The sequence below is a fragment of the Equus caballus genome, chromosome 1, assembly GCF_041296265.1.
Source record: "Equus caballus isolate H_3958 breed thoroughbred chromosome 1, TB-T2T, whole genome shotgun sequence".
Lineage (NCBI taxonomy): Eukaryota > Metazoa > Chordata > Mammalia > Perissodactyla > Equidae > Equus > Equus caballus.
The window spans coordinates 38,190,453-38,210,813 of NC_091684.1; the positions used below are offsets into that span (position 1 = coordinate 38,190,453).

The 20,361-nt window shown below is 35.6% G+C and overlaps 1 protein-coding gene across 10 annotated transcripts in view; it reads right to left on the reverse strand.

Moving 5' to 3' along the window:
• Positions 1 to 1,256: 1,256 nt before the first annotated feature.
• PCGF5 (polycomb group ring finger 5) overlaps positions 1,257 to 20,361 on the reverse strand; it is a 117,037-nt gene continuing 97,932 nt past the window's right edge. For 5 of the 10 annotated variants that reach the window (XM_070262256.1, XM_023642796.2, XM_070262254.1 and 2 more), the window contains exons 9-10: positions 13,552 to 13,611; positions 1,257 to 6,978 (exon numbers count right to left, since the gene is read on the reverse strand). In XM_070262256.1, the coding sequence (XP_070118357.1) occupies positions 6,931 to 6,978; positions 13,552 to 13,611 (108 nt within the window). In that variant the 3' untranslated portion in view covers positions 1,257 to 6,930. The remainder of the gene's footprint in view (positions 6,979 to 13,551; positions 13,612 to 20,361) is intronic. The other 5 variants (XM_070262290.1, XM_070262268.1, XM_070262286.1 and 2 more) reach the window with 1 other exon arrangement.

The following is a 20,361-nucleotide window of genomic DNA, read 5'->3' on the forward strand; positions in this document are numbered from 1 at the left end:
CAGTGACTGTCAACAACCCTCTCAAAGTTCGTAATCTAATGGGAGGACACAGCACTCCAGTTGTTGTGGTTGTGATAAAAGTGTTACAGAAGAGGGAGAGGGTCGGGATAAACCTGCTGGAGTTGATGGGATCTGGACTGGGCTTTGGAGGAAGGGGGCTTCCACTGGTGGGAGCTGGTGACCATTTGGTGCCTCTTTGTCCTTTCTGGGCATGATTCTTCATTTGATTGTTACTGTGGCACTTCTGGCACCCCAAATCCCATGGCAGAGTTTTGGGTGTCAAGCAGGGTTCTATGTGGCTTCCAGCAAAACAGTCTGCAAATTCCCCAGCCACATAAAAAGCAGAGGCCAGCTCCCCAGCTTCTCAGGCCTAGCTGGAGTGCGACTCCTCCATACCTTTCTAAACCAGTGAAAAGATCACCGCTGAGCCCGTGTTGAAAAAACTCTTCTAAGAACTGGGTAAACTGTGACCCATTTTCTCAAGTGGAGCTGTGGCAGATTGATTAGCAGGTCACAAAACTGGTTTTCTTTTCCTTGGGGCATGGCTTGACTATGTCTTCCAGCCTTCCCTGAGCCCTTCACCTCAGGTAAGTGAGGCCATGTAAGTTTTGGCCAATGCCATGTGATAAAAGTAACGTGTGCTACATTTCTGAGCACTTCCCATGCACAGACCTCCATATTCTTTCCCACTCTGCAGCAGCCTTGAAGATGAAGCTAAAAGATGGAAGGAGTCAAATCCTGCTCAGAAATGCTGCTTTCCATCTCTCACTGAATGCCTGGGGTTTCTAGCCACCTCCGTGGTATCACTAACATAAAGCAAAGCTTCAGGCATCAAAGTCATAATGGGGCAGAGCTTTCCTGACTTGAATGTCCTACTTTAGCTGAACCAGAATTCCTGCGGCAAGTGTACATGAAAAGTCTTACTAATACAAGGCTGTTATGTAACTGGCTGGAGGAAGCAATCTTTCTTTCAACTCACTTGGGCCTTTCTTTGATACCCAATTACTTTCAAGAGATTATTTGGATTTGATTAACAAAATGAGTAATTGTTCTAAAGTGTGTGTGTGTCCACCTCGAGTATTATTTGAGGGGCAGTCTGCCATCTTAACTAAACAGCTCAAGAATCTTCAGAAAATGGTTGATCTCAAATAGTCAAAAACTTCACTAAAATTTGCTACAGCAGTACTTAACAGAGACACTTTAATAGAGGCTGCAATCTGTAACTACTAATATTAAGGATCACAGGAGACAGCAAATTATGCAATCAAATTTTTAATAACAAAGATACTGTTTTTAACATGGTCAAATATACTTGGCTAAGTCCAGATTTTAAAAAACAAAAGTATCTAGCCAAACAGTACAACCATACAGCTTTGTACAGAACATTCCACAGATCAACAGAAAATACATTTGAGCACAAAAATAAAAAACATTTAAAGAGAATCTCTAAGCAGCATTTTATTTCTGCAAAACAGACATATATCTTGTACTGATTAAATATCTACAAGTGCTTTTCCTTTACAAAAATACATATATTCTTAATAGACTAAGTCATTAACAATGACCTGGTAATTCTTTCACTTCAATTTGAATGATTTATAAGCTAAATCTTACAACCACAAAAAGGTTTTTATTTGTATTAAGATGTTACCACTTTTGACAAAAAAAGCTTAAAATATTTTATATTTCAAAGGAAAATTAGCAACATAACTGTACAATATACTCTATGATGGTTTTATTTAATGTGAGGGCGACTCTATTAAAACGGATGCTTGCTGTTGTGTTGCCAGATGCAGGAACGCAGAAGACTGGCGCTCCCCCCACAAGCTCTTGTCGTGGACCACAGCTTCATAAGGACACTTAGGCCCCCAACCCCGTTCTAAAAAATACAGCAAAAGAAAACCGACCCCAAACAATGTTAGGCTGATCCCATTACACTTTTAATGTGTAGAACTCCTGTGCCAGTGGACTGATGGGAAGTCTACGGAGAAATGATCTGTTTACTATCTCCAGATTGCCCAGAAATGTCCAATATTCACTTGTACTAGATCAGTTTCTTATTCCATGAAGCTCTGAGAGATGGAAGAAAACTAGACCGGTATTTAACGTATATCTGTTTCGCTTGATTCTAGATTTAAAGATAATTAAAATTAAAAAGCATTTCTGAACAATGTCTTGGTTTCGAATCCTAGAAAAGGCATAATGAGTACAGACACATTTTAGTGAGCATTTAAAATAATAAGTTTAATTTCATAACTTTCTGAAAAGGAAGTGCTCAAGCATTTTGATTCTATTTGAAAATATAGTAAGGACAGCAAGTAAACACACTATTTGTGAAAACTACATTACACTAGGAAGAGAATCACTTTAAATTTTTGGGAAAATGCCATTGCTTTAAGAAAAAGAAAATTATGAAAACCCTGTAATGTATATTTAAACACATTTTAATGAATTTTCAATCTGATGTTTTTCCATTAAAATACTAGTGAACTAGGCCCATCAAGCAAATCCAGAAACAGCTGGTTATTTTGTGCTTTGAAAGGGTTTCTGAGTCTCTAGCGTATCTTTCAATTTTTCATAAACTAGATCTGGAACATGTTATGCTCCTTATTGCAGGGATATATATCTTAAAATAATAATAGCATTTCACGTTTTTGTGTTTCTAATCCAGAAAATTAAAGTATGGCAAACTCATTCATTTTTGTAATTCTTACAACCAACCAACGTCTTACTGGTATAAAACAGCCTGCTGAAAACTTCCTTCTGATAAACCAGAGCATGTCATAGAGTTTTATCCTACACAAGGAGGCTCACCATCATAAAGACTTCACAACATGCGCTTCACCTTTAAGGTGCCCACTCCAGGAGCGCCCAAAGGGAACGGTGTAGGGAGAGTGCTTAACTTGATGTATATGCTCTTGATCTGGGACCCATTTTGCCAGATTTGGCTGTATGGCTAAATGCTAATGACAATAAAGCCATTGCTGAGAAACAAGACAGAGTTACTTTTTAAGGGAAGAAAAACAGGCTTTCATGAAAATTTTGTTTTAATTACAGAAAAAGCACTTACTTATGTAAGTCCAATAGAATATACTATTTTCTATACAAGTAAGCATGTCGGCACTTTTCCCAAGGTCTGTCTTTAACAAAATTTCCCATATTACAGAGAACTCAGGAAACTAAATAAGCATAATTTTAGTTTATACTGCCTCCATGGAATAAAAAGCTTCTCAAATTAGAATTTAAAACCTCAATTTCAATTTTCTTCTCAAAGTATGTATTTCTCGCGCTTTTCATCCAGAAGGAGGCTATTTGTTGTGTTTATCTCTCTCACCTTTGAGGATTTCCTAAAATCTGTCAGATGGTTCTGAAAAACAATGAACATATTTGAAAGGAACTGTACTCTGATTACTGCAAGAAAAACCTGCATTTGACTGATCTGTGATAATTCAGTTTAAAGCCTTTCTTTGGTGATAGTTTTGCTATTAATCAAGGTTATTGCCTAACTATATAAAATTAAATTGCAATCTAAAAATTTCCAACTTCCAAACTGTTAAAACTGTCTCTCCAACATGGTTATTAATTAACAGTAAAATATCTTTGGCGATATCTATTTTCTTATGAAAATCTTTCAAAAAGAGATTACTCTTATGAGTGCCTATTTAGATACGAAACCATTCATAAGAGACAGGTACAGATAACTCAATGTATGCAATAAATCTAAAACAGAAATGCACTTTAGCAATGAGGCACTTTCTCTTAAATATTTCAATAAAGCTAAACAGTTCACAATAGTATATAACACACTTTTTTCCCCTTAAAGAATCATTTAAATTTAGATTCCACTTGAGTGTATAATATAGTTGAGCAAACTCATTAAATTTATAAAATGTTGCATATTAGTATGGGACAGATTTTCCATGAATAAAGACATAATATACTTTTCTAAAAGTAGTTAAAAGATATTACCCAAGGTACCTGCACCCCAGAATGAATGACCTAATTATCGCCTCGTTAATGAGTCTTTTAGTTTATTTTTTTATATTTAAAGTATTTTGTTAATCTATAGAAAAGGCCATATTCTGATTTTTCTGTTAACTAACATGATGACTTCAGTTAAGGTGATGAGTATAAACCACAGGTGGCGTTTATATCCAAAGTTCCTTGATCCATTTACATCTATGATATCCAAGGCAGAGAAAACAGATAACAAAATCTTTTACGGAAGTAAAGGTCTTTCAGTGTATTGCTTAAGAACAACAGGCTAAAGAAAAACTTAATTTTATTTTTATTCTCCAATTTTGCAGATTCAGAGGATTATTCCCATAGGTTATTGAGATAAAGAATGTTTTATTAGCACCCTAAGTTTATAAAGCTAACCACAAAAGTTGCCTGTATATTTTTTCTATACCTGGTTTCTTACAAATTCCACATCCTGACTTAGGGAATAATTAACTGGGGATTTAGTGTATTACTCGACACGAAAGTAGTCCCATACTTAGAAAATGATAGTTGAATACACCAAAAGAGGTTGGTTGAAGAAGTCTGTGGTTCTAATAGTAACACCGGATTACTCAGGACCATCATAAAATGTGTACCTTTCCCCAAAGGACAACTGGATGCCCTTCTCTCTGTAAGTTTTCACGTTTTGGCACATATTCCATTGCATTTCAATAAAAATGTTAATACATTAACATTAATAAAGGAATTTTATATAAAACTATTCTCAATTCCATAACTGCTTCCTATATATTTCCTTGGAAAATAGTGAAATTACATATGATGAGGCAACAGGCCAAATTTAAAGAGATCTTGAATATAAAACTCATTTAAGGCTGTACGTTTTGGCTGGGGACCCAAAAACATCCAGGTCTCATTTGTGGTTTTTAAAATGCACTCTCAATTCAATCTGAGTTAAGTTAATTAAAATTAACTTCTGTATGTAAAACATTATTTTAATTACTGACCTTGATGTGACAAATTTATAATAAATTTTACAGTTTGTTAGGGATGTCAGGGAATTGTATTTCACAGCATGACAAAATAATTTCTGTAGTTAGAGTCAATTCAGTTTTTGGTTGAGTGTAATGGTCTGTTCCAACCATTTAAAGAGTTCACAAAAATCTGCCTTTGAAATTCTGCTTATGAGCCCTTGCGAGCACAAACACAATCTAACAAAATGAAACAAGAAAGTATTGCCATAACCTTTTTCACAAGTCAGAACAAAAACAACAGAAAACTTTAATATAAACTTTTTTACTTGAAACAAAGATAGACGGAAAAGATAATTATGAAGTTTCAGCCTCTTATATTGTGAAATGCATCAAAATTTAGCTGTATTTTGTACTGTTTCTTAGAGTTGTACATTTTGAGATTCAGAAGGCATTAATTTGTGATACATTTTACTGGAAAATGCAGCACGTCTACATGTATACAGTATAAAAACCATGTGTGTAACACACAGATTGTGCTCATGTCAGACTTCTAAAACAAATATTTGTCCTAACACTCAAGATTTTTTCCTAAGTTTGAGGCTAACTTATTTTGAAGCAATTAATAAAACTTAATTTTCAAAGAAGATTTTTTAAAACAAGTGTAAATTTTAAAAGGTTTAAAATGAAGTTCTTCATATAATTTAAGATAACAAGACATTCTTTGACTTGCGGACTAATCTCAAAATGAATGGAAGACTTAACAGAACCACCAAATCAGAGACACTGTCACAGCTCAGACCTTAACGGAATTTATGTATAAAACGGTAATCCCATTCCCCCTGATTACTACAGGATCTAAAATGAAATATCCTCAAACCATTAATTTTGGTTAGCGTATTTATCTACTACACTGCATTTATTCTATTTTATGCATATGGTTTGGAAATGTGATAGGTGACAATTTTAATCTACAATTGCTTTGAAATTTTTGAAATACATAAAATAGCTAATGTTATCTGCTCTAAAAATCCTAATCTTTAAAATCATCAAAATCCTCTGCATGCCAAATGACACACACCTAAGGCCAACTTAAAAAGAGAAACCATGTACTCATTGAATGAGGGTGACAATAAAATGATGCATACATAAAATGGGCATACAATGACATTTCATGAAGCAGCACCCGCTTGTCATAAGGCATTATGAAAGAAGATTAACCTTACTTACACATTAATTTTGTTAGAAGTAAATGTGATCAGCTGCCAACATTTTGAATGGTTGTGAATCTAACTTCAGCTCTCTAAGAAGTCACATACGTTTTTGATCTGGAGGGCTAATCTGCCTTCCTTGTGCAATTGGTAGACTACACAGACATATGACAAAATGTCTACAATTATAATGTGCTCTAATGTTAAAGAATAATTGGAATTCTTCCCAAAAGGACTTGCACACTCAAGAGTGAACTATTTTGCACACAAAAAGCTTACCAAGAACAGGACAGTGGCTCAAAAACCACTTTTCTAGATACACTTCCCATACAAAATAATTTCGAGATATAATAATTGTTTCTTGTACAGTACTCTATTTAAACAAGAATTAATAAAACAGTAAGTATGTAAAAACTGCAACACCACAAAGATTGAGCCATATTACTAGTGTAATTAAACATTAGAACAATCTTGGAACAGGCAAGCAAAATATTCCAAAGGCCGAATCATGGCTGCACAGCTAACTTGTTTCCACCGTGACGTGTATTGTACACTGTGAGACACCACAGATACCTTATGCAGATGGTTCAGTAGCAGAATGGCACTTGGTTTGCTCTTAATAGAAACAACATAAATGCAACTGACAATTTAGAGACAGACAATGGCCTTATTTGCATGCTGAGAAATCTGGTTGTGTCCCTCTGGTCCACACACCGGTCCCTGTGCAATCTGCCGATGAGTCAACAAACAGCGCAGGATTCATCTCAGTGGCATCTAGGGCCCTTGGTCTAACCAAAATCAATTCTCGGTCGATACTGCAATACCATGGGGTATGACTATAAAATAAAAACAGATGATGAATAAGTCTGTGTTTATATCAAACAACACAGATAACATATAAAGGCTTTAAGAATCTGGGATTATAATTTACAATGTTTTCTGGTACTAATGATTATGACAATTAAGATTGTAAATATTATTAAAACACTGCTTTTAAATTGCCATTATTTTTCTACACTCAGTCAAGTTTTCCATTCTATGCAACAAAGGTCAAGTTCAAAGGCCTAAAGATGTCATACTGGTTGCACATGTGAATAGTACTAATATAACACTTAGATGCAGGGCCTGTGGAGGACTGAATGCTTAATGGTATTTCAGTCGTTAACCCTGTGAGGCTGAACAAGACAGGTCTGCAGGCTGGATTCCATGAGAGCTGCTGTGTGTGAGGGCCCACTGAGTCACAAATTAACAGAGACCTCCTGCTATGAATTTATGAAACTGGAGAGGTTTTCACAAATCACAGTTTTTAGTAAGTTTGACACTATTTTTCTTTGTAGCATTTAAAATTTATTTTAATGGTCCTTTAAAAAATGTTGAAAAGCAAGTAGCTAATAGTTACATGAAACATGTAGGTTACTGCCTCCTTTCAACAGTCAGTTAGCACTATTAAATATTTGATTTGACTATTATATAATTGAATGGTTCAGATCGTCCTTCATGTTGCTTTATGCAGAAAAGGTAACAGACATCAACAAACGGTACTGGGGAGGAAACAGCTTCTGCGGATAAAAGGCGTATGCCACACGACTACTTCTGCATCTGTTTTTACCCTCTATTTTATCATATCACATAGAACCCTAACATCACAAAGTCAGAAAGGGTCTGGGGAACTACTGGTTTTCCTTTTCTTAAAGCTGCAGATTTCCCTTTTTAAAATGAAATTTTGAGGAGCTATTTTCATGAAACCAAGAAAGGGCTGAAGTGGCCGCTGTTTCCCCTTCATCTTAGTGAGGGTGAACACAAAAATCCAGTACAGAGAACTGTGTATGCTTTCACATAGACGAGAGGGATAGACTGAGAATAACCGTTTCTGTACTATCACAGCTAAGTTACATATCACAAACGGAGGAGACCCAGTGTTGAAGTCTCTCTTCCTTCAGCTCAGCAAGGGACTGGAGGGTAGGAATGACAATCCCTACGTCTTGCTCTTCCAGTTGAAGAAGTAGGTGATGTCACTGCCAGTTTTCTAAGGGCTGGATTAAAATTCTCAGTCTCTCAGGGTTTCCATGGTCTAAATCTATTTTGGTTGAAATTTTGTTTACTTGTTTTTTATTTTAAACTTTATTGTGTTCCCTGTGAATCAGAGTATCTGGGAATGTAGCACAGAAATCTGTATTTTACAAAACTCCCTGGGTTTTCCAGAGCTCAGCCAGATTTCGAGACTGTTACCTAGACAGTCCACCCTAATTTCACTCATTTCCTTTCTACCCAACCCCAGCCCACGGCGTGCTCTGCAGGATAACAATCTTTCCAGCTTTGCTTTTCATTCCTGACTCTGCTGAATCTGCACACTTTCTGAAAATAATTAAGTCACTCCTTCTATAATCCATTCATGATATAGACAAGAATCCATCACCAGTTCTACTAGGATGAAGGTAGTGAGCGAGGCAAAATGGCTTGGTTATCATTGATTGGGATTCCCCAGTTTTTGGCTGAAAATGGTTTTGTTTTCCCCTCCAAGTAATCATTTGTGTTTGTTCTATGATACATATAAAGTTTAATAATTTTATTGGAATGAGTTAGAATACTGGAAATTGTGAAGATAACTTTAAGTTCTATTTGGGTTTCAGCCTGCTTTCTGAGATAAAATGGCAGTGCACTCACTATAATGAAATACGGCATCTCACTCCTCTGAGTGTTGAGTGAGTGCACTGAATGGACCCGCATTTTGTGAGTTTCCAGTCCTCAGTCTCATCATGTACTAAAATAAAGAACAGATAATTCTAAAGTATATAAAGTATATATTTCAAATGTGATAACTTTAGAAAATGGTAACACTGACTGATGTACAGTTTTTCTTAAAAAGCAAAGGTAAGTTGGTTTTACTGTAGATTTGGAAAATACAGAAAAGCACCAAGAAAAAAGAAAAATCATTTAAATCCCACCATCCAAAGTTAACCACCATAATCATTTTAGTGTATGTCCTTCTAGTCTTTTTGTCTATGTACGTATTTTTTTTTTCAAAACTGGAATCAGCTACACATATTGCTTGTTAAATACTTTTATCCATTTAAAAATTCCATAAATTTATTTCTATACTATTTAATATGGCCCAACATTATTTTTAAAGGCTGTATATAATGTATAGAAGTGAATCATAAGTTGTTAATAAATCTTTTGCAGTGTATTTTAGTTTCTTTCTTTTTCTCTTTTTTTGCTATTACAAATAATCTTCACCCAATGATCTATTCTCCACTCCCCACCCCTCCCAGGGTTGGTTCCTAGAAGTGGAACTGCTGGTCCCAACAGCAAACACATTTTAAAAGGCTTTTTGATAAATACTGTCACACTGGACTTTTAAAAAGTTCTATTTTTACTCCAAAGGAAATATAAAAGCTCATTCTTCAATAGCCTCATCAATAACCTCATCAATAACGAGTACTATCCTTTCTTTCCTCTTAATATGGCAATTTAATAAGCATGAAATAGCGTTTTATTTCTTCTTTCATTTCTTGACTTCTAAAGAAGTTAACCATTTTTGTATGCTTATTAGCCAGTTTTGTTTCCTTCTTTTGTGACTTGCCTAACCACGTCTTTTGCTGATTTTTCTATGGAAAGTTGAACTTTGTCTTAGAGATTTGTATGAATTCTTTATGCATTAAGGACATTAAAGCGTCCTGTCATACATTGCAAACATTTCCTTAGTTATGGTATTTTTGCTATGTACTTTTCAATATTAACGGTCAACTCAGTTTGTCTTCTTTTCCCTTTTACATACACAGTGAGAAAGGCCATTCCCACTTTGAGATTATTCAACTATGTTTTCTTCTTTTTTTTTTGAGGAAGATTAGCCCCGAGCTAACATCTGCCGCCAATCCTCCTCTTTTTGCTGAGGAAGACTGGCCCTGAGCTAACATCCGTGCCCATTTTCCTCTATTTTATATGTGGGACGTCCACCACAGCATGGCTTGACACGTGGTGCCAGTTTCACACCCGGGATCGGAACCGGTGAACCCCACGCCGCCGAAGCGGAACGTGCGAACTTAACCGCTGTGCAGCCGGGCGGCCCAGCTGGTATGATTTTTAACATTTCCCTTTGTGAGCCATGAGAACTCATATAATGTGAGGTATGGATTGAAACCCCCCCTTCACTACCCCAGTAGTCTCAGTACAGTTTACTGAAAACAAACCTACTAGATCACACCCAGCCCCAACGTCTATGCTCTGAGTTCACCAACTCCCCCTGCCAACTCCTGTCTCTTCCAGCAGTCCACAAACAACGAGACAGGACCACTCCTCGGATCTTTGCATCGTGTCCCCTCCGCCTGGAGCGCCTACTCCTGATAGACACGTGCTATTTCTCTCACTTCTTTTTGATCAAAAATCACCACCTCCAGAGGTCTTCCCTTGGCTAGTTATCTAAAATACTCTAATTACTTTAATTTTTCTTCTAACACTACACATTTTACTCATTTTTCTCCTGTTACCATCATTAGAGTGTAAGCTCCATGAGGGCAAAGAATTTTGTTCATTTTTACTTCTGTGTCCCATGGGCCTAACAAAGTGCCCAGTGCACAGCTAAGCGCTCAATGGATGTTTGGTAAACGAATATTTTTTTCCTCCACTGATTTGAAATACTCTTTGTAGATTCACACATACTAGAGTCTGTTCCTGAGCTATTCTTTTTATTGACAAGTCTTTGTTTAAGTTAGAACCCTATTTTAATTACTTCAGCTTTAGAATACATTTTGTATGTGGCAGTGCACATGCCCCCAACTACTCGTTTAAAAATGTGGCTGACCAGGAGCACTAGTTCATATTTCCTGATGAACTTTAGAATGACCGACTTTGTCCAGTTAAATAAGAATCTGGTAAAAGTGTGTTTGGAACTATGTTAAGCTTCATAATTTAATTAAGGGGATAATTGATCTCTCTATAATATTTAATATCCTATTTAAAGTTCTGGTGCGTGACGTGGTGTTTTGGTTATATATGAGAAGGTCTTTGATCTTAGGAAATATATGCTGAAGGACTTAGTGGTCAACTGTCCTGATTCTTGCAATTTACTTTCCCATAATTCCACAAAGAAACAACAGATACATTTACAAAGAGATTAATAAGATAAGGAGAGGGGAAGAGGAAGAGAGGGAAAGAGGAAGCAGAATATGTAGCAAAATGTTAACTGGTAACTGTAAGTAAAAGTAAAAAATCTTCCTTTGTATTGTTCTTTCAACTTTTTTGTTTTGAAAATTTTCAAAATAAGAAGCTGGTAGGAAAAATTAGGACTTAACATTAAAGTTTATCAAATGCCCTTTCAGCATCTACTGATGATTTTTATTTGACTTAGTGTGTGTGTATAAAATGTTTCTAATATATTACATATATATTAGATATATATTATATCTATATATATGTAATATATATATACATACATATATATATATAACTTCCCTCCCCCCAATATTAAGCCATTCTTGCATTTCTGATAAAAATACTATTTGGTCTTGGTTTATTATTCCTTTAGTATATTATTTCTTTGTATTTATGTTCAAAATGAGATTTGATACTAGTTTTCTAATTGGAGTCAGTTTTTGCTATCAAGATTATGTTACCTTTGTAAAATGGATTTGGAAGAATTCCATCTTTTTCAATAATTTAAAACAATTTGCAATAGGAATGATCTATTCCTTGAAAGTTTGAGAGAATGTGACCATAAAACTATTTAGGTATCCTTTGAAAAAGGGAAGTAATTCTTTAGTAATTTTTTTTATGTCCTTCCTGACTCAGTGATTTAAGTTTTCTTTCTTCTTGGGTAAATTTTATTCCATTGGTATTTTCCTAGAAAACTGTCCATTTCAGGGAATTTTCACAAAATTTAAAAGTTAATAGCATTATATACATAATATTTTCTTATAATAAAAAAGTGTTAATTTTTTCCTCAAAATTTTCTAGGTAATTTTTGACTAAAGGTACATCTTATCAATGACAAGTTCAACTTTCTGACAGGACTATAATCTATAATGAAGTGTTGAATAAAGAAAGGAAAATTTGTGTGGATTTTTGAAAATTTGGCCTTATTCCAGTTGTTCTCTAATACTTTAGATAAGAGTTTAAGAACATCTTTATTTCTAAGGAAATAAGCAGACATCAGTGCCAAGAGCATAAGCAAAGAACCATGTACAAATGAGTTACAGCTAAAGGCAAGGGAAGCATTACAATTCATTATCCCCAAACCAGCTGTGAGGCTAAAAGCATGAAACATCTAAACACTTCAGATACATACAAATCTTACCAGCTCAGTTAAATTATTTACTCACTCCTCACCCTTAACTGCATAATGTAAAGAGGATGACTTTTTTTTCCCTGAATGATTTTCTCTCGGCCTTTAAAATTGTTAAATTTGCTTACTCCATTGCTAAAAAAATCAGGACTTAACCAGTGTATACTAAAAAGCACACATTTTAATGACGGGTGTGGGGATGTCCATATCACAGCACTGACAATAAGACTGAGGGAAATTCTGGGTAAACTGCTAATTTAACATTTTTGATTAATGATCTGAAGTGGTTCTTTTAATACTTAGCACACATTCATTTGCGTGTTCACCCCAACCCTAAAACTGCAACTTTGGAGTAAGTTTGCTAGTTATTAGTTATATGATTACAATTCTCTTTTCTTGGCTTCAAGGAAACAAGGATGAAGGCTAATTTCTGGGATAAAAGAACAATGCAGATTTTTAAGAACTGCTATAATTAATATATGGATTAAGGTTGATCACAGATCATCTCTGTACTCAACAGTAATCCTTACTATACTACACTTAGTCTCTCCTGTTTTTGAACATTTACAACATATTTTTATTAGATAAACTTTCCTCAGATCCATGTTCAAGTTTTCTGGGTGCATTATTAAGTTAGTTCACTTAACTCATTTCTGTATTAAAAGAGTAATTAACCCCATTCAAGTGCACAGGGCAGGGCCTATTAAGCAAGCTCACAATTACAGTGAGCTATTGCCGTAAGTTAGCTTCACCTAGTCGGGCATATTTTACCTTTCACTTGTGGGTGAATGACTAATTAAAAAAAAACAAAACACTTATACAAAGAAGTGTTCGGTAAGGAGCAGAGATTTCTCAAGGGCTGAAACTCATAATTATTAACAATTTCTGACTCACAAATAATGGTCTTAACATTTATAATTTCATTTTTAGTTCAGTAAAATTAAATAGATAATTCAAGACAACTAAAATAGTGGGAAACTTTGGGGACTAGAAAAGATGAAGTTTTGTAGCTCCAATAAATACTAGTTTTGCAAAGTTACATGTCATTGGAACTTGAGTCTGGGATGAAGCAATCCCCATGATGGTGGGCATCATTAGGGTCATATGTACCGTCGTGAGTGCCTCTTACCTGATATAAAGGGCCATCCTGAGAGCAGACTTGCGAAGCTGAGCAGTTCAGACACCGAAACTGCGGAGGAGATGAACTCATCAGATAAGAGGCATCCACAACTGGATACATATTTAAAACTGATTATTTAAAATATTTTAACGTCAAACATGAGTCAACATGATTAATTTTCAGTAAACACTTTCCAAAATATGGTAGTTGTTTTTGGGGAAGAAAGAGATTTTAATAACTTAGCAACTCGTAAAATTTAGCTTGAAATAATTTTAGTATATGAGTTTTGTTAATATTCTGCAAATATTTATCAAAATGGTGGCCTATCCTTTCCTTCTCCTCTTCAAATATGAACTCCTTGGGAAAACCCTCACCTCTTCAATCACGGAGGGCACCCTCTTTCTTCCATCCCTTTCTCTGCTAATCTCTCCTAGATCCCCTCTTCAACCACCCCTGAAAGTAACAGTGTTAGGAGCTCCGAGCTCTGAGAGGGGCATGGCACCCACCTCAACCTGGGAGGGATCCATCGTCTTTTAGATTAGGTTCTGTACATTGCTCAGATTAGGTTCTTAGTCTCTGTATCTCCTTAAACAGCATCAGATTGTGAGCACCCTGAGTCTATATGTTCTTCACATTTGCAGTCTTAATAGCTAAGGCCCAGAACTGGTACACGGCACCCACTCAAAAAATGTTTTATGAGTAAATCAATGAATGAACATATTTTAAAACTACTGAGTAGATTATTTGTAAATTCATTAACTTTTAACAGTTTAACCATTCATATTAAAAATCATTTCCAAATCTTTTTCAATATCATGTTAAATACTTATTAACCATAAAATTATTTTAATTGTAATAGGATTATAAAACATAAACTATATACTTTGCAATTATATGAATTCAACATTGCATGCCACTTCAAAATGAAAAAAAATACATAAAAAATATGTGAGGTGTAAATTAACCAGGATAAATCTAACATCCCAGAGCAGCTTTTAAAAAGATATACTTTGAAAGAATATTTAAGTAAGCAATCATTGAAACAAATATATTGACAGCTTTTTAAATAAAATTTCAGAAATTTTCCACTTCCCCAAAAGACTTGCAATTTTTTCCGTAGAAGTCAGTGTCTGAATTTCTGTACAGGGTTCATCAACATGCTATAAGACAAGCCTAGCACTGCTATCCTTGCACCCTTTCTCTCTGAAGAGGCCCCAAGCTCCGGCCTGTGAGACTCTGCCTAACTATGCAAGTCCCAAGTAGCATTTAACAAGAGTAAAGGGTTAAGGTGGAAAAAGGCAATTTCAGTAAGTGATTATTTTCTTTTCCTGTTAATCTCTTTAGTATCAGTCAAGATAGACGTTTGCTTGCTTTTCCTAAAATTGCTTGATAATGCAAATAAAGCAAAGCAAAACAGACATGGTGCAGTAACTTTAGGTATGGACTTGCAGGGGCTGCTGAAAGAGCTAAAACCAACCAGGATCATCTGGGAAAGAGGGGCTGTATCGAGAGCGGGTACTCAGCATACCCAGGAAAAGGTAAGCAGGAAGAACATGAATTCGTGATGAAAGCTGAGGCTGAATAGAAAGATATTAACAGTAAGCCTTTAGGGATGAGACTAAGTGTGGGAGGAGAGAATTATAATAATAATAAAAGCTAACATACATAAGCTATTAACAAAATAACTAACATTTATTATGTCAGGCACTATGTTAAGTACTTATATAATATTTCATTAATTCTTACTAAAAATTTTCAAGATAGGTATTGTTACCCAAATTTTAAGGATCAAAAAACTGAGGCAAAACTAGGAAGCAAGACACAACTGGGAGGAAATAGGTGCAACATATACAACAAAAGATTAATATCCAGAATACATAAAGAACTCCCAGAAGTCAATAAGAAAAAGACAAACATCACAACTAAAAAAAAAATGAAGGCAATGGATATGAAAGGAAATTTCACAGAAGAAATACAAAATAGATAATACGCAGTGTTGGTGAGGATGTCAGAAAACGGCACTCTCATATATTATCAGTATGATTATAAATTGCTAAAACCTTTTTAGATGGCAATTTGTCAGCATCTATCAAAATTTAAAACATGCACACTATTTGTAAATCCACATCTGGAATCTAGCCAATGAATATGCTTGCAAATGTGCAAAAAGATATATGGACTGGAATACAGCATTGCCTGTAATGTCAATAAAGTTGAAAAAAATCTAAATGTCCACCAAAGAAGTATGTTAATCAAATTATGCTACAGTCACACAAATGGAATACTATCAACTTATTACAAGGAATTATTTCAAAGTTTATTGATTCTCCACAAGACATATTATCAAATGAGAAAAAGAAGTTTCAGAACAATACATGATTCCATTTATGTTTCAAAAAATGTGATCAACACTGTATGGATATTATAAACAGGATCCATACACTAGTTTGGTGGTTAGTTTAGATAACTAAGTCCCTTCCAAACTGAGATCTAATTCTGTAATTCTACACCCTCAATTTATAGATGTGGAAGCCACAGGGCAAGCCAGTGGTCATGGATCATGTCTCCTAAAATCCTATTACTCAAAGAATGATCCAAAGGTCAGATGCATGGGCATCCCCAGGGAGCTTGTCAGAAGTGCAGAATCTTGGGCCCCACCCCAGACCTAGTGAATCAGAATATGTAGTTTACCAAGATCCCCAGGTGATTTATATTAGAATTAAAGTTTGAGAAGCACTGGTTTTAAAAAAAAAAAGGTACATTTTCTCCCACTAATAAGCAAAAGATGAATGCCAATCTTGAGTATAAGTCTTGAGGTGGGAATACTGTTATGAACTGAAAAATTTCTAAGAGATAGCTAAGTTTGACCAGATATTTGATTACTAAAGATAAAAATCTTTCAAAAATGCATCACGACAAAGACAAGGATCCAGAAAGAGCAGTGACCATAGAAAACAGGCTGAGCCTAAAGTGGAACTGCCCCAGGATAAAGGAAAGGAGTGGCACAGGTGCTGTATGGCACAGGGAGATAATGTCACTGCTCTTGAGAAATGGGGACAAAATTGATTTCCCCGAGATTCTTCCTAAAAGTGTAGAAACAGGACAAGGTAAAGAGGTGATCTGAACATGGAGCAGCCTTTCCTGAGGCAAAAGACCCAGAGGGGCAGAGGCAGCATCCAACATGAAGAGGGGAGAAAACCACAGAGTTTACTCACAGACATAGAAGAGAGCAGAAGATATGAGGAGACACCCCACAGCACTGAATAGAATAAAAAACTACAAAGATGCCAGTTCTAGTTTCAACTTAGAAATTTAATACAATGCCAATCACAATCCCATTCTCAAACTCACCTGAAAAAATAAACGGGTAAAACTAGCCAATACAATTTTAAAAAGAATAATAATGAGCTTTGCCCTAACGGATACTAATACACATCATAAAGCAATCTAGAAGGCCAAACTATTTGCCTTATAAGTTAGTTTGGACTTCAAACTTATCCCAACGAAAATGGATAATTGAAGGGTTTTTAGATAGGGGTGTTATGTGATCAGATTTTAAAAGCTATATAATGTGTAATGCTGGTGTAGAGATAACACTGGCTCAGAAGAACAAAATAGAATGTCCAGGAACACACACACACAGATATATATAGATATATCTGTGTGTGTGTGTATATATGTATATATATGTGTATATATACATGTGTGTGTACATATATGTACAGATGCATATGCATAGAGAATGGTGACATCTCAAAACAATGAGGTAAAGTATGGGTTTTTCAATAAAATCTTAGAATAAGTCAGTCTTATTGTAGGTATGTGTGTGTAAATAAACAAATCCCAGGTGGATTAAAATAATTAATATAAAAAAGTACTAGGAGCAAGTGAAAGAACCACAAGGTCGTCATTAGTTTAGGAAATAAGCTGACCCAGCCCAAGGCAGAGCCAGTCAGCAGTGCCAGCAGGTAGCGTGATGTGAGCTTTGCAGACGTCCTGGCGTCTTGCTGGCAATGGAGGGTAGAGATGGGAAGGGATGTGATGGCAAGAAACACCCTAGTAGGAGCTTAATCAAAAAATGATTGTTTTATTGCTAATTTGTCCATTCACTCCAACTGTCAGAATTCATCAGTTAATATTATAATAATTCATAATTAGCCAGAACATGAGCAAAAATTTAAAATTTGCTTAACAGAAAACAAATAAGAAATTGAGATTCAAATAAATGGAATGGTCTTTAGGATTAGTTTGCATAACACCTTATAAAAGACAAAACTTTCATTCAATTTACTCTTCAAACAAATATTTATTGAGTATCTGTACTAGGCATTGCTCTAGGTGCTGGAGACTCAGCAGTGAATAATAATCCCTCACGTTACATTTTCGTTGGGAGATAAACAATAAACATAAATGAGGGGCACAGTACGTCAGATGGTACGGAATACTATGGAAAACAGTACAAACAGGGCAGGAAAACAGGCATGAAAAGGGATTAAGAGTGCCAGATTGGGAGAGGGGTTGTAATATTAAGGGAGTCAGAGGACTCATTGAGAAGGTGGTGTAGAAGCACAATTCTTTGAGTGAAGGGGGTAAAGGGAGCAAGTTAGGTGGATACTTATGGAGGCAAGAGCAAGCCTGGCATATTAGAGGAAACAGAGGCCAGTGAGGCCAGAGGAAGAGAGTCAGGCGTCTGGGGAAAACTGTGTGGGGTCTGTATCTAGAGGTCCCTGGAAGGACTTTGGCTTTTATCTAAGTGTTATGTTACTGGAGAGTTCAGAGCAGAGACGGGACATGTTCTAACTCGTTTTAAGAGGATCACTCTGGCTGCTGCGCTGGGCGAAGATGGGATGGGGGAGGGGGGACGGGTGGCGGCAAGAGTGGAAGCATGGAGCCCAGGCAGGAGACTTTCGTAGAAATTCTGGAGAACGGTGACAGTGGCCTGCACCAGAGTGGCAGAAGTAGAGGTGTTGAGACATAACTGGATTCTGAGTATGGCCCTTTGATGGCAGAGGCCACAGAATTTGCTACGGATGGATTTAAGAAAAATAAACTAATCAGGACTGCTCTCAAGGATTTTGGTCTGAGAAAATGGAAAAATGGAACTACTAATCTTGCAACTATTGAAATTGTGAAGGCTGAGAGAAAACAAACATGTTTGGAGGAGAAAAAACAAAAACAGATGTGTCACTGAAAAAAATGAAAGACGCTAATATATTACTTTATTGTTGCACTAAATATAAAATAGGTAATTTTTCTATTTTTTGGTTTTTACCTGAATGAAATAAAAAAAAAGTCATAAGGTACTGAACCATTTTTTAAACCAAGTTTTATTTAAAAAGTGCCTTAAAAAACCAAGGAATTTAAACTATTCAGAAATGTGTAATCAGAAACATAATTGTAGTAAAGACTGAGTTAACTGCTAGTCTGTTAATAACAATTTCTATGAACTAGCTCTTGCATGCTTTGACATTAAAAAACTGGCAGTGTAAACGACCTTTGGGAAGGGATCTTGTGAAGGACGTGCTAGTCAAGGTCTTGCAGCGGATGACTATTTACATCTCTTCAACATTAAGGCAAACCTATTCATAACGATGGTTTCAAGCACTAACACACACCAAAATGCCCAATGAACTGTCAAAGAAAGCTAAAATTATTTCAGTAATATTATGTGTAAAGTCACAATATCTAGGCCCAAACAGTGCTGGGTAAGAGAGAACTGACTACCTCCGTAATCTGCAACTAGTACCCGAAACATTTTGGTGGGAAGGATTAAATGAGGGTGATGTATGTACAACCATTTAGAAACCTATAAAGTGTCCAAGAAAGGCAAGTAGTAGTAATTTACCAAACACAAAGACAATTAGATTTAAAAAAAAAAAAAAAGAAGAGCCCTAAAGAGGTTGAATGAGTTCTTCAAAGGCATACAACTAGTTGGTAGCAGATACTAGAACATAATGTTTTCTTCCTGGTCCTAAGAATTCAGCTTCCCCAGGAAGGCTTCACTCGAGTGGGACTCAAGGAGAAAAAAATTCTCACATACGAAGTTAGGTGCTTCATCTATTATTATATCATATCAAGACATTCTTCTAAAAATAGCCAAATTCCTACCCACTGAAAAGCACACACATAAACAATGATTTTTTGAGATCTGTTTCATAGTAGTTCCACAGATGTTTACATTCAATATAACTACGTCTTTGAACCATTGTAACAAGGCAATGCCCGTTATATTTGGATTTCGTATTATTTATGCTTGTCTGAGGTTACATCTTAATTTTGTGGTTTTTAAAATAATTTATATTTTCATGAGAACATGTAATAAAACCTAGTTTAGAGAGGTTAAAATTACACAGAGTTTAAAAGTATGACACACTGTACCATAAACACCACAGAATCTAAACGTCTGAAAGGACCATGGAGGTCTTCTGGCCCAAGCTTCTAGTCAGTCTTAATTAATGTTTATTCATGTAATCAGATTATGAACAGAATTTCTGGAGGTATTACTACTATATTCCTTACTCCTGTATTCAGCCTTCTAATCCCTAGCCCCTCACATTTCCCTAATAACAATGTTACATATAACTCAGATAAGATAGGTTTGAATCCTCTAATTAACCCCTATCAAAGATACGGTTAGAAATACAAAATTCTCCTTTTGGGTTTTTTGGATTTCTTAGTTTTTTTCCTTTTAATTTTTTCTTCCGTATCGTCTAGGGCCTAAGGCATAATAATCTAATTCTGGCATCAGAAACCACTGCAAACTCACTTACCCTTTAGTCCGATTTTATATTTTCAGTGTAAAGAGGTTGACCTGAAAAA